At 53.6% G+C, this 23,426-nt stretch overlaps 1 protein-coding gene across 1 annotated transcript in view; it reads right to left on the bottom strand.

The window, feature by feature from the left end:
* CAPN7 (calpain 7) overlaps positions 1-23,426 on the bottom strand; it is a 155,398-nt gene that overhangs the window by 118,597 nt on the left and 13,375 nt on the right. The window contains exons 3-4 of the mRNA XM_075315213.1: positions 17,149-17,306; positions 8,378-8,445 (exon numbers count right to left, since the gene is read on the bottom strand). Coding sequence (XP_075171328.1) covers positions 8,378-8,445; positions 17,149-17,306 — 226 coding nt within the window. The remainder of the gene's footprint in view (positions 1-8,377; positions 8,446-17,148; positions 17,307-23,426) is intronic.

Genomic DNA, 23,426 nt, shown 5'->3' with positions numbered 1-23,426 from the left:
GAGGCTGGGAGGAGAGAGGCTGATGCTGGGGGAGGCTGGGAGGAGAGAGGCTGGGAGGAGAGAGGCTGATGCTGGGGGAGGCTGGGAGGAGGGAGGCTGATGCTGAGTGAGGCTGATGCTGGGGGAGGCTGGGAGGAGGGAGGCTGATGCTGAGTGAGGCTGATGCTGAGTGAGGCTGATGCTGGGGGAGGCTGGGAGGAGGGAGGCTGATGCTGAGTGAGGCTGATGCTGGGGGAGGCTGGGAGGAGAGAGGCTGATGCTGAGGGAGGTTGATGCTGGGGGAGGCTGGGAGGAGAGAGGCTGATGCTGAGGGAGGTTGATGCTGGGGGAGGCTGGGAGGAGAGAGGCTGATGCTGAGGGAGATTGATGCTGGGGGAGGCTGGGAGGAGAGAGGGGGAGGCTGGGAGGAGAGAGGCTAATGCTGGGGGAGGCTGATGCTGGGAGAGTTTGGGAGGAGAGAGACTGATGCTGGGGGAGGCTGGGAGGAGAGAGGCTGGTGCTGGGGAGGCTGGGAGGCTGATGCTGGGGGAGGCTGGGAGGAGGGAGGCTGATGCTGAGGGAGGCTGGGAGGGGTGAGGTTGGGAGGAGAGAGGCTGGGAAGGGGGAGGCTGGGAGGAAAGAGGCTGATGCTGGGGGAGGCTGGGAGGAGGGAGGCTGATGCTGAGGGAGGCTGGGAGGAGAGAGGCTGATGCTGAGGGAGGCTGGGAGGAGAGAGGCTGATGCTGGGAGAGGCTGGGAGGAGAGAGGCTGATGCTGCGGGAGGCTCGGAGGAGAGAGGCTGATGCTGAGGGAGGCTGATGCTGGGGGAGGCTGGGAGAGAGGCTGATGCTGGGGGCGGCTAGGAGGGGGGAGGCTGATGCTGGGGGAGGCTGGGAGGAGGGAGGCTGATGCTGAGGGAGGCTGATGGTGGAGACTGGGAGGAGAGAGGTTGGTGCTGGGGGAGGCTGATGCTGGGGGAGGCTGGAAGGAGGGAGGCTGATGCTGGGGGAGGCTGGGAGGAGGGAGGCTAATGCTGAGGGAGGCTGGGAGGAGGGAGGCTGATGCTGAGGGAGGCTGGGAGGAGGTAGGCTGTGAGGAGAGAGGATGATGCTGGGGGAGGCTGGGAGGAGGGAGGCTGATGCTGAGGGAGGCTGATGTTGGTGGAGACTGGGAGGAGAGAGGCTGGGGGAGGCTGGTGCTGGGGGAGGCTGATGCTAGGGGAGACTGGGAGGAAAGAGGCTGATGCTGAGGGAGGCTGATGCTAGGGGAGGCTGGGAGGAAAGAGGCTGATACTGAGGGAGGCTCAGAGGAGAGAGGCTGATGCTGGGGGAGGCTGGGAGGAGAGAGGCTGATGCTGGGGAAGGCTGGGAGGAGAGAGGCTGATGCTGGGGAAGGCTGGGAGGAGAGAGGCTGATGCTGGGGAAGGCTGGGAGGAGAGAGGCTGATGCTGGGGAAGGCTGGGAGGAAAGAGGCTGATGCTGAGGGAGGCTGATGCTGGGAGAGGCTGATGCTTCGGGAGGCTCGGAGGAGAGAGGCTGATGCTGAGAGAGGCTGATGCTGGGGGAGGCTAGGAGGGGGGAGGCTGATGCTGGGGGGAGGCTGGGAGGAGGCTGATGCTGGGGGAGGCTGGGAGGAGGCTGATGCTGGGGGGAGGCTGATGCTGGGGGGAGGCTGATGCTGGGGGGAGGCTGATGCTGGGGGGAGGCTGATGCTGGGGGGAGGCTGATGCTGGGGGGAGGCTGGGAGGAGAGAGGCTGATGCTGAGGGAGGCTGATGCTGGGGGAGGCTGGGAGGAGAGAGGGGGAGGCTGGGAGGAGAGAGGCTGATACTGGGGGAGGCTGATGCTGGGAGAGTTTGGGAGGAGAGAGGCTGATGCTGGGGGAGGCTGGGAGGAGAGAGGCTGGTGCTGGGGGAGGCTGATGCTGGGGGAGGCTGGAAGGAGGGAGGCTGATGCTGGGGGAGGCTGGGAGGCTGATGCTGAGGGAGGCTGGGAGGAGGGAGGCTGATGCTGGGGGAGGCTGGGAGGAGAGAGGCTGATGCTGGTGGAGGCTGGTGCTGGGAGAGGCTGATGCTGGGGGAGGCTGGGAGGAGGGAGGCTGATGCTGGGGGAGGCTGGGAGGAGAGAGGCTGATGCTGGGGGAGGCTGGTGCTGGGGGAGGATGATGCTGGGGGATTCTGGGAGGAGGGAGGCTGATGCTGGGGGAGGCTGGGAGGAGGGAGGCTGATGCTGGGGGAGGCTGGGAGGAGAGAGGCTGGTGCTGGGGGAGGCTGGGAGGAGAGAGGCTGGTGCTGGGGGAGGCTGATGCTGGGGGAGGCTGGAAGGAGGGAGGCTGATGCTGGGGGAGGCTGGGAGGCTGATGCTGAGGGAGGCTGGGAGGAGGGAGGCTGATGCTGAGGGAGGCTGGGAGGAGGGAGGCTGATGCTGAGGGAGGCTGGGAGGAGGGAGGCTGGGAGGAGAGATGATGATGCTGGGGGAGGCTGGGAGGAGGGAGGCTGATGCTGAGGGAGGCTGATGCTGGGGGAGGCTGGGAGGAAAGAGGCTGATGCTGAGGGAGGCTGATGCTGGGGGAGGCTGGGAGGAAAGAGGCTGATGCTGAGGGAGGCTGATGCTGGGGGAGGCTAAGAGGAGAGAGGCTGATGCTGGTGGAGGCTGGTGCTGGGAGAGGCTGATGCTGGGGGAGGCTGGGAGGAGGGAGGCTGATGCTGGGGGAGGCTGGGAGGAGAGAGGCTGATGCTGGGGGAGGCTGGTGCTGGGGGAGGATGATGCTGGGGGATTCTGGGAGGAGGGAGGCTGATGCTGGGGGAGGCTGGGAGGAGAGAGGCTGGTGCTGGGGGAGGATGATGCTGGGGGATTCTGGGAGGAGGGAGGCTGATGCTGGGGGAGGCTGGGAGGAGAGAGGCTGATGCTGGGGGGAGGCTGATGCTGGGGGGAGGCTGATGCTGGGGGGAGGCTGATGCTGGGGGGAGGCTGATGCTGGGGGGGAGGCTGATGCTGGGGGGAGGCTGATGCTGGGGGGAGGCTGATGCTGGGGGGAGGCTGATGCTGGGGGGAGGCTGATGCTGGGGGGAGGCTGATGCTGGGGGGAGGCTGATGCTGGGGGGAGGCTGATGCTGGGGGGAGGCTGATGCTGGGGGGAGGCTGATGCTGGGGGGAGGCTGATGCTGGGGGGAGGCTGATGCTGGGGGGAGGCTGATGCTGGGGGGAGGCTGATGCTGGGGGGAGGCTGATGCTGGGGGGAGGCTGATGCTGGGGGGAGGCTGATGCTGGGGGGAGGCTGATGCTGGGGGGAGGCTGATGCTGGGGGAGGCTGATGCTGGGGGAGAGGGGGAGGCTGGGAGGAGAGAGGCTGATGCTGGGGGAGGCTGGGAGGAGAGAGGCTGATGCTGGGGGAGGCTGATACTGGGAGAGGCTGTGAGAGGGGAGGCTGGGAGGGGGGAGGCTGATGCTGGGGGAGGCTAGGAGTATGGAGGCTGATGCTGGGGGAGGCTGGGAGGAGTGAGGCTGATGCTGGGGGAGGCTGGGAGGAGTGAGGCTGATGCTGGGGGAGGCTGGGAGGAGAGAGGCTGATGCTGGGGGGAGGCTGATGCTGGGGGGAGGCTGATGCTGGGGGGAGGCTGATGCTGGGGGGAGGCTGATGCTGGGGGGAGGCTGATGCTGGGGGGAGGCTGATGCTGAGGGAGGCTGATGCTGAGGGAGGCTGGGAGGAGAGAGGGGGAGGCTGGGAGGAGAGAGGCTGATACTGGAGGAGGCTGATGCTGGGAGAGTTTGGGAGGAGAGAGGCTGATGCTGGGGGAGGCTGGGAGGAGAGAGGCTGGTGCTGGGGGAGGCTGATGCTGGGGGAGGCTGGAAGGAGGGAGGCTGATGCTGGGGGAGGCTGGGAGGCTGATGCTGAGGGAGGCTGGGAGGAGGGAGGCTGATGCTGAGGGAGGCTGGGAGGAGGGAGGCTGGGAGGAGAGAGGATGATGCTGGGGGAGGCTGGGAGGAGGGAGGCTGATGCTGAGGGAGGCTGATGCTGGGGGAGGCTGGGAGGAAAGAGGCTGGTGCTGGGAGAGGCTGATGCTGGGGGAGGCTGGGAGGAGGGAGGCTGATGCTGGGGGAGGCTGGGAGGAGAGAGGCTGATGCTGGGGGAGGCTGGTGCTGGGGGGAGGATGATGCTGGGGGATTCTGGGAGGAGGGAGGCTGATGCTGGGGGAGGCTGGGAGGAGGGAGGCTGATGCTGGGGGAGGCTGGTGCTGGGGGAGGATGATGCTGGGGGATTCTGGGAGGAGGGAGGCTGATGCTGGGGGAGGCTGGGAGGAGAGAGGCTGATGCTGGGGGAGGCTGGGAGGAGAGAGGCTGATGCTGGGGGAGGCTGGGAGGAGAGAGGCTGATGCTGGGGGAGGCTGGGAGGAGAGAGGCTGATGCTGGGGGAGGCTGATGCTGGGAGAGGCTGTGAGAGGGGAGGCTGATGCTGGGGGAGGCTGGGAGGATGGAGGCTGATGCTGGGGGAGGCTGGGAGGATGGAGGCTAATGCTGAGGGAGGCTGATGCTGGGGGAGGCTAAGAGGAGAGAGGCTGATGCTGGTGGAGGCTGGTGCTGGGAGAGGCTGATGCTGGGGGAGGCTGGGAGGAGGGAGGCTGATGCTGGGGGAGGCTGGGAGGAGAGAGGCTGATGCTGGGGGAGGCTGGTGCTGGGGGAGGATGATGCTGGGGGATTCTGGGAGGAGGGAGGCTGATGCTGGGGGAGGCTGGGAGGATGGAGGCTAATGCTGAGGGAGGCTGATGCTGGGGGAGGCTAAGAGGAGAGAGGCTGATGCTGGTGGAGGCTGGTGCTGGGAGAGGCTGATGCTGGGGGAGGCTGGGAGGAGGGAGGCTGATGCTGGGGGAGGCTGGGAGGAGAGAGGCTGATGCTGGGGGAGGCTGGTGCTGGGGGAGGATGATGCTGGGGGATTCTGGGAGGAGGGAGGCTGATGCTGGGGGATTCTGGGAGGAGGGAGGCTGATGCTGGGGGAGGCTGGGAGGAGGGAGGCTGATGCTGGGGGAGGCTGGTGCTGGGGGAGGATGATGCTGGGGGATTCTGGGAGGAGGGAGGCTGATGCTGGGGGAGGCTGGGAGGAGAGAGGCTGATGCTGGGGGAGGCTGGGAGGAGAGAGGCTGATGCTGGGGGAGGCTGGGAGGAGAGAGGCTGATGCTGGGGGAGGCTGGGAGGAGAGAGGCTGATGCTGGGGGAGGCTGGGAGGAGAGAGGCTGATGCTGGGGGAGGCTGGGAGGAGTGAGGCTGATGCTGGGGGAGGCTGGGAGGAGTGAGGCTGATGCTGGGGGAGGCTGGGAGGAGTGAGGCTGATGCTGGGGGAGGCTGGGAGGAGAGAGGCTGATGCTGGGGGAGGCTGGGAGGAGAGAGGCTGATGCTGGGGGAGGCTGGGAGGAGTGAGGCTGATGCTGGGGGAGGCTGGGAGGAGTGAGGCTGATGCTGGGGGAGGCTGGGAGGAGTGAGGCTGATGCTGGGGGAGGCTGGTGCTGGGGGAGGATGATGCTGGGGGATTCTGGGAGGAGGGAGGCTGATGCTGGGGGATTCTGGGAGGAGGGAGGCTGATGCTGGGGGAGGCTGGGAGGAGGGAGGCTGATGCTGGGGGAGGCTGGTGCTGGGGGAGGATGATGCTGGGGGATTCTGGGAGGAGGGAGGCTGATGCTGGGGGAGGCTGGGAGGAGAGAGGCTGATGCTGGGGGAGGCTGGGAGGAGAGAGGCTGATGCTGGGGGAGGCTGGGAGGAGAGAGGCTGATGCTGGGGGAGGCTGGGAGGAGAGAGGCTGATGCTGGGGGAGGCTGGGAGGAGAGAGGCTGATGCTGGGGGAGGCTGGGAGAAGAGAGGCTGATGCTGGGGGAGGCTGGGAGAAGAGAGGCTGATGCTGGGGGCAGAGAGGCTGATGCTGGGGGCAGAGAGGCTGATGCTGGGGGCAGAGAGGCTGATGCTGGGGGCAGAGAGGCTGATGCTGGGGGCAGAGAGGCTGATGCTGGGGGCAGAGAGGCTGATGCTGGGGGCAGAGAGGCTGATGCTGGGGGCAGAGAGGCTGATGCTGGGGGCAGAGAGGCTGATGCTGGGGGCAGAGAGGCTGATGCTGGGGGCAGAGAGGCTGATGCTGGGGGCAGAGAGGCTGATGCTGGGGGCAGAGAGGCTGATGCTGGGGGCAGAGAGGCTGATGCTGGGGGCAGAGAGGCTGATACTGGGGGCAGAGAGGCTGATACTGGGGGCAGAGAGGCTGATGCTGGGGGCAGAGAGGCTGATGCTGGGGGCAGAGAGGCTGATGCTGGGGGCAGAGAGGCTGATGCTGGGGGCAGAGAGGCTGATGCTGGGGGCAGAGAGGCTGATGCTGGGGGCAGAGAGGCTGATGCTGGGGGCAGAGAGGCTGATGCTGGGGGAAGCTGGGGGAGAGAGGCTGATGCTGGGGGAAGCTGGGGGAGAGAGGCTGAAGCTGGGGGACGCTGGGGGGGAGAGAGGCTGAAGCTGGGGGACGCTGGGGGGGGAGAGAGGCTGAAGCTGGGGGACACTGGGGGGGGGAGAGAGGCTGAAGCTGGGGGACACTGGGGGGGGGGGGGGAGAGGCTGAAGCTGGGGGACGCTGGGGGGTGAGAGGTTGATGCTGGGGGGGCTGGGGGGAGAGAGGCTGATGCTGGAGATGAGGCTGCTGGTGAAGGCGGGGGAGAGCGACTGCTGCTGGGGGAATGGGAGAGAGGGGCCAATCCTAGAGACAGAGGACAAGGGTTGAGGGATAGTGCAGTGACAAAAATCGATGGCGGGGGAGTGTAAGGACTCAGAATGAGAGGAGGGCAGCATTGGGAGCTCATTATGGAGAAGGGGCAGCATGTGTGGGCTCAGTATGGAGTGGAGCAATGTAGGGGAGTCAATATCAAGAGTGGGGTAGTGTGTGTGTGTGTGAGGGGTGTCTCAGCATAAGCGTTAGTGTGGTGGTCTTGGTATGATGAATGGGGCAGCATGGAGGTGTCATTATGAAAAAGAGGAAGGCAGCATTAGGAGCTCATGGAGAGGGGCAGCATGCATGGGACATTGTGAGGAGGGAACAGCATGCATGGGAAACTGAGGAGGGAGCAGCATGTATGGGACATTGTGAGGAGGGGGCACCATGCATGGGACATTATGAGGACGGGGAAGCATGCATGGGACATTGTGAGGACGGGGAAGCATGCATGGGACATTGTGAGGAGGGGGCAGCACGCATGGGACATTGTGAGGAGGGGGCAGCACGCATGGGACATTGTGAGGAGGGGGCAGCACGCATGGGACATTATGAGGACGGGGAAGCATGCATGGGACATTGTGAGGACGGGGAAGCATGCATGGGACATTGTGAGGAGGGGGCAGCACGCATGGGACATTGTGAGGAGGGGGCAGCACGCATGGGACATTGTGAGGAGGGGGCAGCATGCATGGGACATTGTGAGGAGGGGGCAGCATGCATGGGACACTGAGGAGGGGGCAGCATGCATGGGACATTGTGAGGAGGGGGCAGCATGATGTGAGGTCAATGTGCAGATCATCTTTCATAATTGAGGAAGGTGTGGTGGGTATAATTTATAAGGGAGGGCAGTGTGTAGTTTATTAGGGGCAGTGTGACAGTCACAGTATATAAGTGGGGACGGTGTGGTGGGAATATTTTATACTCATGCTATGTTTTGATGTGCCTGTGGTGATCCCCATTGGGGGGGGTAGTGCCCTTCGTGTCTCATTGATACTTTTTCAAGTGTTTTACAGAGTAGATCTGCCTTAAACAGTTGTCGTGTGCGAAAACTCAGTGTTACGTTGTCACTAAGGGGCGCGACCACTTAAAGTGCCTAGGGCAGCACGAAGGCAAAATACAGCCCTGATCAGAGGAGCACCAAGATGGCAGCAATGGGGGCCTTCGGTTGGTCCTTGATTGTAATAACCCATGGGCACTCCGATTCTCTGATATCAGTATCTAAATGGTTGTAGTGAGCAGTCTTTTAAATACCCCCAGAGATTAACAGCAGCATTTAAATAGTTAAACTGCAGTGATCAGTCACTTTGGTCTCTGCTGTTGGAGGCAGATGCCAGCTGTGTAACACAGCTTGTGCCCGACATATAATCAGCAGTCTCAGTATCCTGTATGTAACCTGTGAAGAAAATATAAGTCACAGGTCAATAGGGGTTAAAGATGTCCTCCTATTGTTTATCGCAGACGTAGTGACTACGTCATAATACGTAATTTATATCAGATATTTCTACCCTCTTGGGATTGTTGTTGCTAGCACATTTCTATTGTACAAGTATACCACTAACAGTCAGAATACAGGCCTGATTCTGGGGAATATATGATGTGCTAGCACAGGAATGTGCTACAGACAAGGGGAGAAAGGCGGCTGTGCCGAAACCACGCGGAAATCACCTGTCCAAAGCTTGTCGGGCCAACTGCTTCAGTTTTGTTTGCAGGTTTTGATCTGTAGTTTCATTAGACTAAATAGAAAAGGAAAAAAAAAATTCGGAGAATAATTTTTATTTATATATAAGCACTTTGAATCAGATTTTCTTTTAATTGAGATTCACATAAAACTCAATTTCTATTTTCAAATTACAGTGGAACCTTGGTTAACGAGAACAATCCGTTCTGGAAGTGTGCTTGTTAACCAAGTTACTCGTTCAGCAAAGCAAGATTTCCCATAGGAAATCATTGCAATGCAGACAATTCGTTCCACAACTTGCTAAATGTTCCATCCTGGTCCCCTATTGTGCCATTCCACACACGTACAAACACAAACATATTATGCTCACCTTACCTTCCGTTCCATCGCCGGCTTTCTGGATCGTGTAGTTCGCCGGTATAGGCTGTGTATCAAGTAACTATCGCGACGAGGGAGAAACTTTCGCTGTCAGCGCGCTGACGTCAAAGGCAGGAGATGCTTACCTCTGATTGGCCAGCGCGCTGCCTTTGAGTAGCGGCTGACAGCGGACGTTCCGCCCTCATTGTGATGGCTACCAATACACATCCTGTAACGGCAAACTACAATAACCATGAGGCCGGCGGTGGAACGGAAGGCAAGGTGAGCATAATATGTTTGTGTGCGTGTTTGTGCGGGATTGTGTGTTTTTGTGTGGACTGCACGAGTGGGTTAGAGCGTGGTGGATGTACGGAACCGGAAGTGTGTGCGGTGAATATTTTGCTCGTACTGGTACTGTAAAGCATGCTCGTAAACTGTTACAAATTTACAGATAGCGAGTATTTTGCTTAACGAGCAAAGCTAACTGGGTTACTCATTAACCGAGGTTCCACTGTATAAGAAAAGAGTTGCAACCATCAACCAAACAGAATAAAAAGTCCTCATCATATACGTGTATGTAACCTAAATAACAAGGATATAAATTGCACTGAAGGCCAGGCACCTCTCCAAGGCCCATTTCCATCACAGTTGGGTGTAGGAATAATGGTCATAAATAATAATAATATTTACTCACTTATATAGCACCATTAATTCCACAGCACTTCACATACATCAGCAACTCTGTCCAAATTGGGGCTCACAATCTAAATTCCCTATCAGTATGTTTTTGGAGTGTGTGAGGAAACCCATGCAAACACGGGGAGAACATACAAACTCCTTGCAGATGTTGTCCTTGGTGGGATTTAAACCCAGGACCCCAGAGCTGCAAGACTGCAGTGCTAACCACTGAGCCACTGTGCGGCCCTAAAGACTGCCATCATTATTATTATTATTATATTGACATACTAAGGACTACGGGTTTCTGGGACCCATAGAAGCACAAGGACGTGCGAAAGGCCGTCGTCCATTAGGATGGTAATCAAAACCTAAATGTGTTGCCAATCAAAAATTGTATATATCACAAAATCAAGCTACTGAGGCAACAAAACCTATAAAGAAAAGTAGCCAAAGACAGAGATCCAATAAAATATTACTTTATTAAATATACTGAAACAATAAAAATATGAATAGTGCAAGGAAATCAATGAAGAAGTAGAAAAGACACCACAAGGCTCAGCAGGGTCAATATAAGCAGGACAAGTATATACTTTTTTATAAATAAATACCCACATAAGGGTGTAAAAAAATATTGGATATCTGTCTTTGGCTACTTTTCTTTATAGGTTTTGTTCCATTAGGATGGTGTTTGCCATAGATTTCTGCTTCCTGGACATTGGTTTGGATTTTCTTCTCCCCGTCTTCGTGCACCCATGACCATTGTTTCCATAACGGACTGAAGCTGACCCATAAACCCGGTTTTAAGTTATTGCTTAGTATGGTGCAGAAACCGCCTCTGCATAGTATACCTATTCTGGGTAAGAGTTGTACCCATGAAAACACTGATAAAACATGTACGTGCAACCTGGATGGCTGAATGAGGCCTAACCTGAAGAATGCAGAGAGAAACAGCTAGGGATAGGGATGCAAAGAGCAGCATTCATCTCCAACATCAGAACCATTGAGGAGGAAAGCCAAGGTCACCTATGACATGCTCTACAAGAAGAATAGGAGCTATAAACAATATAAATATCAATTCAGTAATGAGCGTGTGACCTAAAAGGTAAAAATCGGAAGAAATGAGTGTTGGCAAAATGCGTGGAGATTTTCCGCTCTCGCTCTTTGCACATATTTGTCAGGGTTGTTGCCTTTCAGGTCACACGCTCATTTCTGAATTTATATCTTCTATTCTTCTTGTGATCCATTGGCATACTATAGTCACTTTTCATTATCTATACCTCTAGGTATTTGACATTTTCTGTGACTACTTCTTGCATTTATCTAATCTATTGTGTATAGCCTTATTACTACTAATAAAGAGTTTCTTCTGATCCCTACACATTTGGAGATTTGTACCTATATACAAAAGCACTATGTAATACTATAAACTACCTCACCTGTTTTGCATTTATAAATGTAATACTTGGGTTATTGCTGTTGGTGTCTATAACACACCATTGTCCTTTGTCCTTTCACTGAAAGAAGTCAGTCATACATCATGGCTACTGCAAAAGAAGGGAATTTTGTTTACTTACCGTAAATTCCTTTTCTTCTAGCTCCTATTGGGAGACCCAGACAATTGGGGTGTATAGCTACTGCCTCCGGAGGCCACACAAAGTATTACACTTTAAAAAGTGTAACCCCTCCCCTCTGCCTATACACCCTCCCGTGCATCACGGGCCCATCAGTTTTGGTGCCAAAGCAGGAAGGAGGAAACTTATAAATTGGTCTAAGGTAAATTCAATCCGAAGGATGTTCGGAGAACTGAAACCATGAACCAAAAGAACAATTCAACATGAACAACATGTGTACACAAAAGAACAAACAGCCCGAAGGGAACAGGGGCGGGTGCTGGGTCTCCCAATAGGAGCTAGAAGAAAAGGAATTTACGGTAAGTAAACAAAATTCCCTTCTTCTTTGTCGCTCCATTGGAGACCCAGACAATTGGGACGTCCAAAAGCAGTCCCTGGGTGGGTAAAAGAATACCTCGATAAAAAGAGCCGAAACAACGGCCCCCTCTTACAGGTGGGCAACCGCCGCCTGAAGGACTCGCCTACCTAGGCTGGCCTCTGCCGAAGCATAGGCATGCACCTGATAGTGTTTCGTGAAAGTGTGCAGACTCGACCAGGTAGCCGCCTGACACACCTGCTGAGCCGTAGCCTGGTGCCGCAATGCCCAGGACGCACCCACGGCTCTGGTAAAATGGGCTTTCAGCCCTGAAGGAATCGGAAGCCCAGAAGAACGGTAGGCTTCAAAAATCGGTTCCTTGATCCACCGAGCCAAGGTTGACTTGGAAGCCTGCGACCCCTTACGCTGGCCAGCGACAAGGACAAAGAGCGCATCAGAGCGGCGCAGTGGCGCCATGCGAGACACGTAGATCCGGAGTGCTCTCACTAGATCTAACAAATGCAAATCCTTTTCACATTGGTGAATTGGATGAGGGCAAAATGAAGGTAAGGAGATATCCTGATTGAGATGAAAAGTGGACACCACCTTAGGGAGAAAGTCCGGGACCGGACGCAGAACCACCTTATCCTGGTGAAATACCAGGAAAGGGCCTTTGCAAGACAGCGCTGCAAGCTCTGACACTCTACGGAGTGAAGTAACCGCCACTAGAAATGCCACCTTCTGCGAAAGACGTGATAGAGAGACATCCCGCAGCGGCTCAAAAGGTGGTTTTTGAAGAGCCCGTAGAACCATGTTGAGATCCCAGGGTTCCAGCGGACGCTTGTAAGGTGGGACTATGTGGCAAACTCCCTGCAGGAACGTGCGGACCTGCGGAAGCCTGGCTAGACGCTTTTGAAAAAACACGGAAAGCGCCGAGACTTCACCTTTGAGAGAGCCGAGAGACAAACCCTTGTCCAATCCCGATTGAAGGAAGGAAAGAAACCTGGGTAAGGCAAACGGCCAGGGGATAAACCCCCTCTCAGAGCACCAGGCTAAGAAGATCCTCCAAGTTCTGTGATAGATCTTGGCTGACGTTGGTTTCCTGGCCTGTCTCATAGTGGCAATGACATCTTGAGACAACCCTGAGGACGCTAAGAGCCAGGACTCAATGGCCACACAGTCAGGTTGAGGGCCGCAGAATTCAGATGGAAAAATGGCCCTTGAGATAGCAAGTCTGGTCGGTCTAGGAGCGCCCATGGTTGCCCCACCGTGAGATGCCACAGATCCGGGTACCACGACCGCCTCGGCCAATCTGGAGCGACGAGGATGGCGCGGCGGCAGTCGGACCTGATCTTGCGCAACACTCTGGGTAGCATTGCCATAGGAGGGAATACATAAGGCAGTTGAAACTGCGACCAATCCTGAACTAAGGCGTCCGCCGCCAGAGCTCTGTGGTCCTGAGACCGTGCCATGAATGCCGGGACCTTGTTGTTGTGCCGAGACGCCATGAGATCGACGTCCGGCGTTCCCCAGCGGCAACAGATCTCTTGAAACACGTCCGGGTGGAGAGACCATTCCCCCGCGTCCATGCCCTGGCGACTGAGGAAGTCTGCTTCCCAGTTTTCTACGCCCGGAATGTGAACCGCGGAGATGGTGGAGGCTGTGGCCTCCGCCCACAGCAGAATCCGCTGGACTTCTTGGAAGGCTTGACGACTGCGAGTGCCGCCCTGGTGGTTGATGTACGCAACCGCCGTGGCGTTGTCCGACTGTATGCGGATCTGCCTGCCCTCGAGCCACCGATGGAACGCCTTGAGGGCTAGATACACTGCCCTTATCTCCAGAACATTGATCTGAAGGGAGGACTCTGTCGGAGTCCAGGTTCCCTGAGCCTTGTGGTGGAGAAAAACCGCTCCCCATCCTGACAGGCTCGCGTCCGTCGTGACCACAGCCCAGGATGGGGGCAGAAAGGATTTTCCTTTCGACAGAGAAGTGGGGAGAAGCCACCACTGAAGCGAGGTCTTGGCTTCCAGAGACAGAGAGACGTTCCTGTCCAAGGACGTCGGCCTCTTGTCCCATTTGCGGAGAATGTCCCATTGGAGAGGACGCAGATGAAATTGCGCAAGTGGAACTGCCTCCATTGCTGCCACCATCTTCCCCAGGAAGTGCATGAGGCGCCTCAAGGGGTGCGACTGGGCCCGAAGAAGGGATTGCACCCCTGTCTGCAGCGACCGCTGTTTGTCCAGCGGCAGCTTGACCATCGCTGAGAGAGTATGAAACTCCATCCCGAGGTACGTCAGTGACTGGGTCGGAGACAATTTTGACTTTGGAAAATTGATGATCCACCCGAACCTCTGGAGAGTCTCCAGAGCAACGGTCAGACTGTGTTGACAAGCCACCCGTGAGGGTGCCTTGACTAGGAGATCGTCTAGGTAAGGGATCACCGAGTGGCCCTGAGAGTGTAGGATCGCTACGACGGATGCCATGACCTTGGTGAAGACCCGAGGGGCTGTCGCCAGGCCGAAAGGCAGTGCCACAAACTGAAGGTGTTCGTCCCCGATGGCGAAACGCAGGAAGCGTTGATGCTCTTGAGCGATCGGCACATGGAGATAGGCATCTTTGATGTCGATTGATGCTAGGAAGTCTCCTTGGGACATCGAAGCGATGACAGATCGGAGGGATTCCATGCGAAACCGCCTGGTTGTCACATGTCTGTTGAGCAATTTGAGGTCCAAAACGGGACGGAATGAGCCGTCCTTTTTTGGCACCACGAACAGATTGGAGTAAAAACCGCGACCGCGTTCCTGAAGGGGAACGGGGATCACCACTCCTTCTGTTTTCAGAGTGTCCACCGCCTGAAAAAGCGCAACGGTCCGCTCGGGGGGCGGAGATGTTCTGAAAAAACGAGTCGGAGGACGAGAGCTGAACTCTATCCTGTAACCGTGAGACAGAATGTCTCTCACCCATCGGTCTTGGACATGTGGCCACCAGGCGTCGCAAAAGCGGGAGAGCCTGCCACCGACCGAGGATGCGGTTTGGGGCGGCCGAAAGTCATGAGGAGGCCGCCTTGGAGACTGTGCCTCCGGTGGTCTTTGGAGGACGTGACTTAGACCGCCATGCAGAAGAGTTCCTCTGGCTCTTCTGTGGCCTGTTGGACGAGGAGGGTTGGGATCTGGCTGAGGGCCGAAAGGACCGAAACCTCGCTTGAACTTTCCGTTGCTGAGGTCTGTTTGGTTTGGGTTGGGGTAAGGACGAGTCCTTTCCCTTGGATTGCTTAATAATTTCATCCAATCGCTCGCCAAACAGTCGGTCGCCAGAAAAAGGCAAACCGGTCAAGAACTTTTTGGAAGCAGAGTCTGCCTTCCATTCGCGTAGCCACATGGCTCTGCGGACTGCCACAGAATTGGCGGATGCTACCCCTGTACGGCTAGCCGAGTCCAGGACAGCATTCATGGCGTAGGATGCAAATACTGACGCCTGAGAAGTCAAAGATGTTACTTGTGGCGCAGCGGTACGGGTGACCGCATTAATCTCAGACAGACAAGCTGAGATAGCCTGGAGTGCCCACACAGCTGCAAAGGCTGGGGCAAAAGACGCGCCTATGGCTTCATAGATGGATTTCAGTAGGAGCTCTATCTGCCTGTCCGTGGCATCCTTGAGCGATGCACCGTCAGCCACTGCTACTACGGATCTAGCCGCCAGTCTAGAGACTGGAGGATCCACCTTGGGACACTGAGCCCAACCCTTAACCACGTCAGCGGGGAAGGGGTAACGTGTGTCATTAAGGCGTTTAGTAAATCGCTTGTCCGGGAAAGCCCTGTGCTTCTGGACAGCATCTCTAAAGTTAGAGTGATCGAAGAAAGCACTCCGGGTACGTTTAGGAAACCTAAACTGGTGTTTCTCCTGTTGTGAAGCCGCATCCTCTGTAGGCGGAGTTGGGGGAGACAGATCTAGCACCTGGTTGATGGACGCTATAAGGTCATTTACTATGGCGTCCCCTTCAGGTGTATCCAGATTGAGAGCAACGTCAGGGTCAGAGTCCTGAGCTGCGACCTCCGCCTCCTCCTCTAGAGAATCCTCAAGCTGAGACCCCGAACTGCGTGATGAAGTCGGGGAAGATTCTAAGCGAGCCCGCTTAGCTGGTCTGGGTCTGCGGTCCGTGCCGGAGTCCTGCACGTAATAACTAGAGGCCACACCAGGAACACGAGAGGTGCCTGGGGGTGATCCCGCAGTGCCCGGGGCCTGTGTAAGGGCCGGTCTGGACTGCAAAACCTCTAGAAACTTAGCAGACCATTTATCCATAGACTGAGTCATGGAATGAGAAAGCGACTCAGAGTTTGTCGGCTAAAACAGCAAACTCTGTCCCTGCTATCTGGACAGGGGGGGCGGCAGTTCTACCTGGGCCGAGGGACCCCCTAGTGCCTCAGGCTCCGGCTGAGCGAGTGCCACAGGGGCCGAGCATTGCTCACAGTGAGGGTAGGTGGAACCTGCAGGTAACATAGCCGCACAAGAGGTACAGGTAGCAAAATAACCCTGTGCCTTGGCCCCCTTGCTCCTTGTGAACGACATGCTGTTGTCTCCCAGGAGCGTGATCACTGAGGGTATATAGCCACAAGTGAACAGTACAGCTGAACCGGAAAAAGTATACAAATATAATGTATCTATATACAGTTCAGCACCCTAGGGGGACCAGCACCGGTAACCGGTGTGGCTTACCAACCGCTCCAGCGGTGTGTGGCCACCAGATTCCCTGCCTCGGGTCTCCCAGAGCTGCAGCCAGAAGTCCTCCACCGGCAGGATGTGTTAAAACATGGCTGTCGGCGTTCACAGGGGAGGAGGGAGCCGTGGGCGTAACTTACAAAAGTGCGGGAACTGGTGCCCCATAGGGATTAGTGAGGGGGGAGGAGGACAGCAATGTGTGCTCCAGCCCTCACTGTCGGCGTCAGACCGACCGTCCCGCCCTTGCCCCTGACTGGCAGGCCCGGGGGCGGGCGTTTAATGTACTAGGCCGCAAAAGCCGGGGACTAAAGTAAAAACCGCGGCCGGCCAGCAGGCACGGTCGGCGCGGTAGTCCCGGACAAAAAACAAACACTGCAGGCGCTGCAGCGTCTGAGGCCCAGGTGCTCCATGCACCGTCCCAAAGGGGACACAGAGTACCTGTAGTTGCAGGGCCTTGTCCCTGACGATACTCAGTCTCCTGTCCGGCAGATACCACCAGGGGCTGCGGAGGGAGCCCGGTCCCAGTGCCTGGATGACCGGTTAGGATCCCACTTCACCCAGAGCCCCTAAGGGATGGGGAAGGAAAACGGCATGTGGCTCCTGCCTTTGTACCCGCAATGGGTACCTCAACCTTAACAACACCGCCGACTCAGTGGGGTGAGAAGGGAGCATGCCGGGGGCCCTTAGGGGCCCTCTTTTCTTCCATCCTAAATAGTCAGCAGCTGCTGCTGACTAAAATGTGGAGCATTGTGTGCATGTGTGCCTCCTTCAACACAAAGCAAAAAACTGATGGGCCCGTGATGCACGGGAGGGTGTATAGGCAGAGGGGAGGGGTTACACTTTTTAAAGTGTAATACTTTGTGTGGCCTCCGGAGGCAGTAGCTATACACCCCAATTGTCTGGGTCTCCCAATGGAGCGACAAAGAAATGGACCTGATGCCATGAGTGCGTACAGAACCCAAAAGTACTAAGCAGGCTCCCCACAAGGAGGATCTTATCTTTTCTGATAAAAGCCCTAGTTCTTGTCTCCATCCGCCCCATCATTGCGGGCATCATACACATTAGGAAATATTGCACTCACCGTTGTCAGGCAAAGCTCCACTGCCTCAGTATACAACTCGATCGCCTCATCCACATTGCCCTTGTCATCTTCATCAAATGCCTGGGTGACAAGGAAGTGCGCCCGTTCTAGATCCAAATGCTGCTTTGATTTTAAGGGGTCAATATTCTGGGCTTGAACTGGTGTAGGGAACAAAGAATACATAAATGAATACAATCCACCAGGTTATGTGGACACTAAAAATACTAATACATATCCTATGAATAGTGTGGATAACATATATAGGACTTTCCCTTAGGGTGGGAGACTTTTGCGACCATGCTGGGTGTTGCGATGCGAAACTCACGCAAGTCTTTCACAAGTGTGACTCCGGCCTTACACATCCTCTGAGTTTTCCACTATTGCAGGTCTGTTTGACGCCATCATCACTGACCACAATGGCAAAGTTTTCGTTAATATATTGAGCACATTATTATTTCCTCACTATGGCAAATGACTGTTCTACTAAAAACAACAGGAACATTTCTAATTTTTCCCCACCTGAAAACATTCTCTGGAACTTTAACATTGATTACGGTACTTATTCTTCACATATGTCTTAAGGAAGGGTTGCCCAAATTCTCCAAGAAAAACCCTAAATTGCAGGTATTGTTATAAAAAGAAGAGCTTCCCCTGGATTCTAATTTAATATAACCTGAGCGCCTCCTCCAATTGTTGCTGCTTCTTGATTCCACTTTTTTTTTGCCCCTCGGTTCCAAAATTATACCCGTGGTAATAAAGGTACACTTTTCCCTTCAACCAACAGGACGTATACCTCAGAATTACTCAGTGGCTGTTTGTTTAGTATCAAAGGAGAAAAAGCAATCAAAACATGGCCACGATCACTTGGTTAGAAGGAAAACTTCTACCTGACTATCAGAGGGCATAACGTTTGAACAGAAGGGCGCAGAAGAAAAAAGAACAAAAAAAAACAAACAAAAAAAAAAAAAACCTGTTCCATAATCATTGGAGGAAGTACTCTGTTTAAATTGAAAAAAAATCCAGTAAAAGGTCTTCATTAAGACAATAAAATGCGGTCTAGTCACCAGCTCTATCACTCCAATGGTCTACATTGGGACAGACAGCGATGATGTCTCATTGTTTGGCCAATGATCCAGGTGACTGGCAGCAATAGAAAGGTCACTGGAACTGGACATCATCGAATGATCCTTAGGCGACATCCTGTCCCAGTCACCTGATCGCTGCAGCCAATCCTAGACCTCAGTGGTCAAGTGACTAAAAACGAGATGACATTACTTGCTGTCCCGATGGAGTCTGCAAGAGCAATCCGTGGTGGAGCATCAGGGCTTAGAGCCCATGACTGTATGCTATTTTTAAACTACCCATGCCACTTGGAGGTTTTTGATGGGAGTTGAACACCCCTTTAAGTGTTTGGACAGTGGATATCTGACTCTTGGAACACTAAAATGAATGGGCTGCAATCATTTTTGCCATTATACTGCACCCAAAATATTATGCAAATGCATGTTTCTCTGATTTTCCTAAAAGGTCAATGCAAATGAGTCAGTATAACATACAAATAACGAACCCTTCGAGTATAAACTAAATTTTATTAAACAAACCTCTCAATAACATTATTTAAAGCTCAAAATGCACTGTTCCAAATTATTATGCACAACCGAGTTACCAAACAGTTTATAGGCTGTAAAGAACTGAAAATGGTCATTTATTGAATTTTCAGCATGGAGAGGTCACATTTACTGAAACCTAAATCTTTTCCAAGGAAACATCTCAACAGGCCAAGTAGACATAGGACCGCTTCTATGATTTTTCCTGCACAATTCTTGCATCCATTGAATTTGTGAGTTTTTGGATAGTTTCTGCTAAAATTTCCTTGTAGGACGTCAGAATACCCTCCCAAAGCTGCTGTTCTGATGTGATGTGAACTGCCTCGCACCCTTTTTTTCTTGAGTAAACGCCAAAGGTTCTCAAAAGAGTTGAGTTCTGGGGAGGCTGGTGGCCACACCACAAGTTGCTCTCCTTTTATACATATAGCTGCTAATGACTAAGAGGTATTATTTGCAACATGAGATGGTGCATGGTCATATGTGACAATGATTTTGCTACAGATGGCACAATTCTTTTTGTACCATGGAAGAAAAGGGTCAGTCAGAAAATCAATATATTTTGGCAAGGTCATTTTCTCACCTTCAGGGACCCTAAAGACACCTACCAGCTCTCACCACAATTCCGCCCCAAAATATGACTCAATGGCATCCTTGCTGACATCGCAGCCTTGTTGGGACATGGTGGTTATCCATCAAGCATCCATCTGGACCATCCAGGTTTGCACAGCACTCATCATTAAAAGAAGGCTGATTTAAAATTGGCCCATTGCAACCGCTTCTTGCTTGTGGGCACTGTTTAGGGGTGCACACCTGCAAGCCTCTGGTGGATCCTACACCTTGAGGTTCAAGGGACTCAAGAGGCACAAGCAGCTTTTAATACCAGTTTGCTGCTTTGTAATGATATTTTAGTAGCTACTCTCATAATTTGATGAAGTTGTCTGGCAGAAACCTTCCTCATTATGCCTTTATCTGCACAATCCTATTTTCGCTGTGTATCAGCCACAAAGGTCTTCATAGTATGATGATTTTGCGTAAGTTTTTATGAAATATTTAATGTTTTCACACCTTGTCCAAGGCATTGCACGCTTTTCGGCAGCAAAGAGATGTTTTTTTCTTTCCCATATTGCTTGAAATCTTTAGCCTGCTTAATATTCTTGAATGTCCTTCTTAAAGGGGTTTTCCCACTAACAGTTTGTTGGAATATCCCTTTAAGTAGTTGTAGTTTAATTTGACTCGCCTGGCAAACTAATTATTATAGGTGTTTGAGATTTATTTCAATAATCCAAAAAGCCCCGAGACACAAAACCATCCATGAATCTTTAGAACACTTGAATCAAATTTGCATTATAATTTGAAACTTGGTGTAATATTTTCATAAAGGAACCTTTTTAGAATGTAACTGCGGTTTAAAGGGAACCTGTCAGCAGAAATGTCCCCTAAAACCTAACAGATTCCCCCTCTGCAGCTCCTGGGCTGCATTCTATAAAGGTCCCTGTTATGATTGTGCCCACTTTCTGACCGAAAAAAAGTGTTTATAAAGTTGTACCTTTTTGGCTTCTGATTCTGTAAATCCGTCACGGGGGCGGGCTGCCTGATGGCCGTTATTCTGCCCCCTGGTCCTGTATGCCGCCCCCATCGCTGATTTCAATACTTCTGGACGCCGCCCACTGCTCCAGCCATCCCCGCGCATGCCCAGTGCCCATCTCTCGGGGATGAGCACTGTGCCCAGCGTCACGTGCACGCAGGGTTAAGATTATGGGCGGTGCTGTGATGTTTATTCCTAAGCAACCGCCCATAATCGCGGGACCGCGCTTTCGGTGTAGTCACTGCTCCGCGCTCTTCCCATCTATTTCCTGCCTCGGGGCAAGATGGGAAGGAGGCGAAGTGAGGTCAGCAGCAGCGCGCTTGCGCAGAAAGAAGCAGGCCGAGGGGGAAAGCGCGGTCCCGCGATTATGGGCGGTTGCTTAGGAATAAACATCACAGCACCGCCCATAATCTTAACCCTGCGTGCACGTCACCAGCGGTGACGCTGGGCACAGTGCTCATCCCCGAGAGATGGGCACTGGGCATGCGCGGGGATGGCTGGAGCAGTGGGCGGCGTCCAGAAGTATTGAAATCAGCGATGGGGGCGGCATACAGGACCAGGGGGCAGAATAACGGCCATCAGGCAACCCGCCCCCGTGACGGATTTACAGAATCAGAAGCCAAAAAGGTACAACTTTATAAACACTTTTTTTCGGTCAGAAAGTGGGCACAATCATAACAGGGACCTTTATAGAATGCAGCCCAGGAGCTGCAGAGGGGGAATCTGTTAGGTTTTAGGGGACATTTCTGCTGACAGGTTCCCTTTAAGGGTATGTGCGCACGTTGCTTTTTACCTGCTTTTTTGCTGCTTTTTCTTCTGCGCTGTTTAATGCCAAAATGGATGTGTTCTTCTATTCAAGCAAAGTCTATGGGAATTTGGGTTTCTTGTTCACACTATGTTGTTCAAAATGCTGCCTTTTTGAGGCAGAACTTTGGTCAAAAACTCAGCTTTTCAAAGAAGCAACATGTCAATTGTTTTTGCCATTTGGGTTTTGCACTGCAAAGCTGAGTTTTTGACCAAAGTTCTGCCACAAAAAGGCAGCATTTTGAACAACATAGTGTGAACAAGAAACCCAAATTCCCATAGACTTTGCTTGAATAGAAGAACACATCCATTTTGGCATTAAACAGCGCAGAAGAAAAAGCAGCAAAAAAGCGGGTAAAAAGCAGGTAAAAAGCAACGTGCGCACATACCCTTAGAACATGTTTGACATTTCTGGGAAAAGAAAAGAATCTAGACAAGAGTGGACCTCTTATGAGACTGAAGAGGGGCCCAACAGAATGTCCATGGAATAAGGTCTTCATACGCAGACTCCGCTTCTGTTCCTTCATTTTTGTAAACCCCCCACCAATCAAAATGTATGGCATGTTTCTATGAAGTAGTATTTTCCAGCCTGTACATATTTATGTTCACATTCTGTACATATCTCATTCATCTTACACTCATAGGGCCATAATGGGAAACTTTCTGAAAAGAAGGTTAACAGCTAAAATAAGATATAAATAGCCATTACCGTCATTTGTGAGGAAATTCTATAGACCCCTGCATTGACTAAAAATACACAACTTTATGAAAACATTAAAACCTGTAAAACAAGAACAGCATGGTGGGTTGTGAAGTCACTATAAAAGAATTCAGCTATTATTCAGATGATAATGTTGCAATACACAGGCACTGTCAATAGGTTATGCCAGGGTAGGGCAAAGAGAGACAGGCAAAGGACTAAAAACAGTGGGCCACACCACTCCCTCCCCAACCGCCACTCGTTTTCCAATGTTACCGCTATTTGCATTCATAGGATGCAGACAGCGGTGAACACATTGATGGAGGACAGTGCCGCTGGCTTCGTCTTGAACCAATTAGCGGAGGGCACAGCAGATGTGATGACGTCACGTCATCGCGTATGCTGTGCGGAGTGTCAGTGCATTGGAGGCCAGATAAGAGCGTTGGGGAACGGGAGCAAGGTGAGAATGTGGTAGTTTTTTTTTTTCATAAGTATGGGATATTTGCATGTATGTAGGAGGCTATGTGGGGGCTCATACTGTTTATATGAGGCCATGTGTAACTAACAATATTTAGGGGGCTATGTGTGGGATCACACTGTATACATGGTGCTCATACTGTACACAGAGGCTCCGCGGGGGCTTCATACTGTACACAGAGGCTCCGCGGGGGCTTCATACTGTACACAGAGAGGCTCCGCGGGGGCTTCATACTGTACACAGAGAGGCTCCGCGGGGGCTTCATACTGTACACAGAGAGGCTCCGCGGGGGCTTCATACTGTACACAGAGGCTCCGCGGGGGCTTCATACTGTACACAGAGAGGCTCCGCGGGGGCTTCATACTGTACACAGAGAGGCTCCGCGGGGGCTTCATACTGTACACAGAGAGGCTCCGCGGGGGCTTCATACTGTATACAGAGAGGCTCCGCGGGGGCTTCATACTGTATACAGAGAGGCTCCGCGGGGGCTTCATACTGTATACAGAGAGGCTCCGCGGCGGCTTCATACTGTATACAGAGAGGCTCCGCGGCGGCTTCATACTGTATACAGAGAGGCTCCGCGGCGGCTTCATACTGTATACAGAGAGGCTCCGCGGGGGCTTCATACTGTATACAGAGAGGCTCCGCGGGGGCTTCATACTGTATACAGAGAGGCTCCGCGGGGGCTTCATACTGTATACAGAGAGGCTCCGCGGGGGTTCATACTGTATACACAGAGGCTCCGCGGGGGTTCATACTGTATACACAGAGGCTCCGCGGGGGTTCATACTGTATACAGAGAGGCTACGTGGGGGGCCTCATGCTGTATTAATTTCAGCCTATTTGATCAGCCTTCCACACCACTAAAGGCCCCTTGGGAAAGTTAAATGAATTGTCCACCCCTGGGTAATGCACATGTTCCTATGGGTAAATGTACATAATGCCATGTGTATACTGGATTGTGATCTGCTATAGAAGCACTACAGATATGTGTCACAAGGCTTTAGGATAGTTTCACACAATACGACCAGATCATGGGGGCAAATTGCAACAGTAGGATGGAATGAAATATGGATGGATGGATGTATAGTTTAATCTATAAAA

The sequence above is a fragment of the Anomaloglossus baeobatrachus genome, chromosome 6 (assembly GCF_048569485.1).
Source record: "Anomaloglossus baeobatrachus isolate aAnoBae1 chromosome 6, aAnoBae1.hap1, whole genome shotgun sequence".
Classification (NCBI taxonomy): domain Eukaryota; kingdom Metazoa; phylum Chordata; class Amphibia; order Anura; family Aromobatidae; genus Anomaloglossus; species Anomaloglossus baeobatrachus.
The sequence above is the reverse complement of the archived record's forward strand: the minus strand, read 5'-3'. Positions and strand labels throughout refer to the sequence as shown.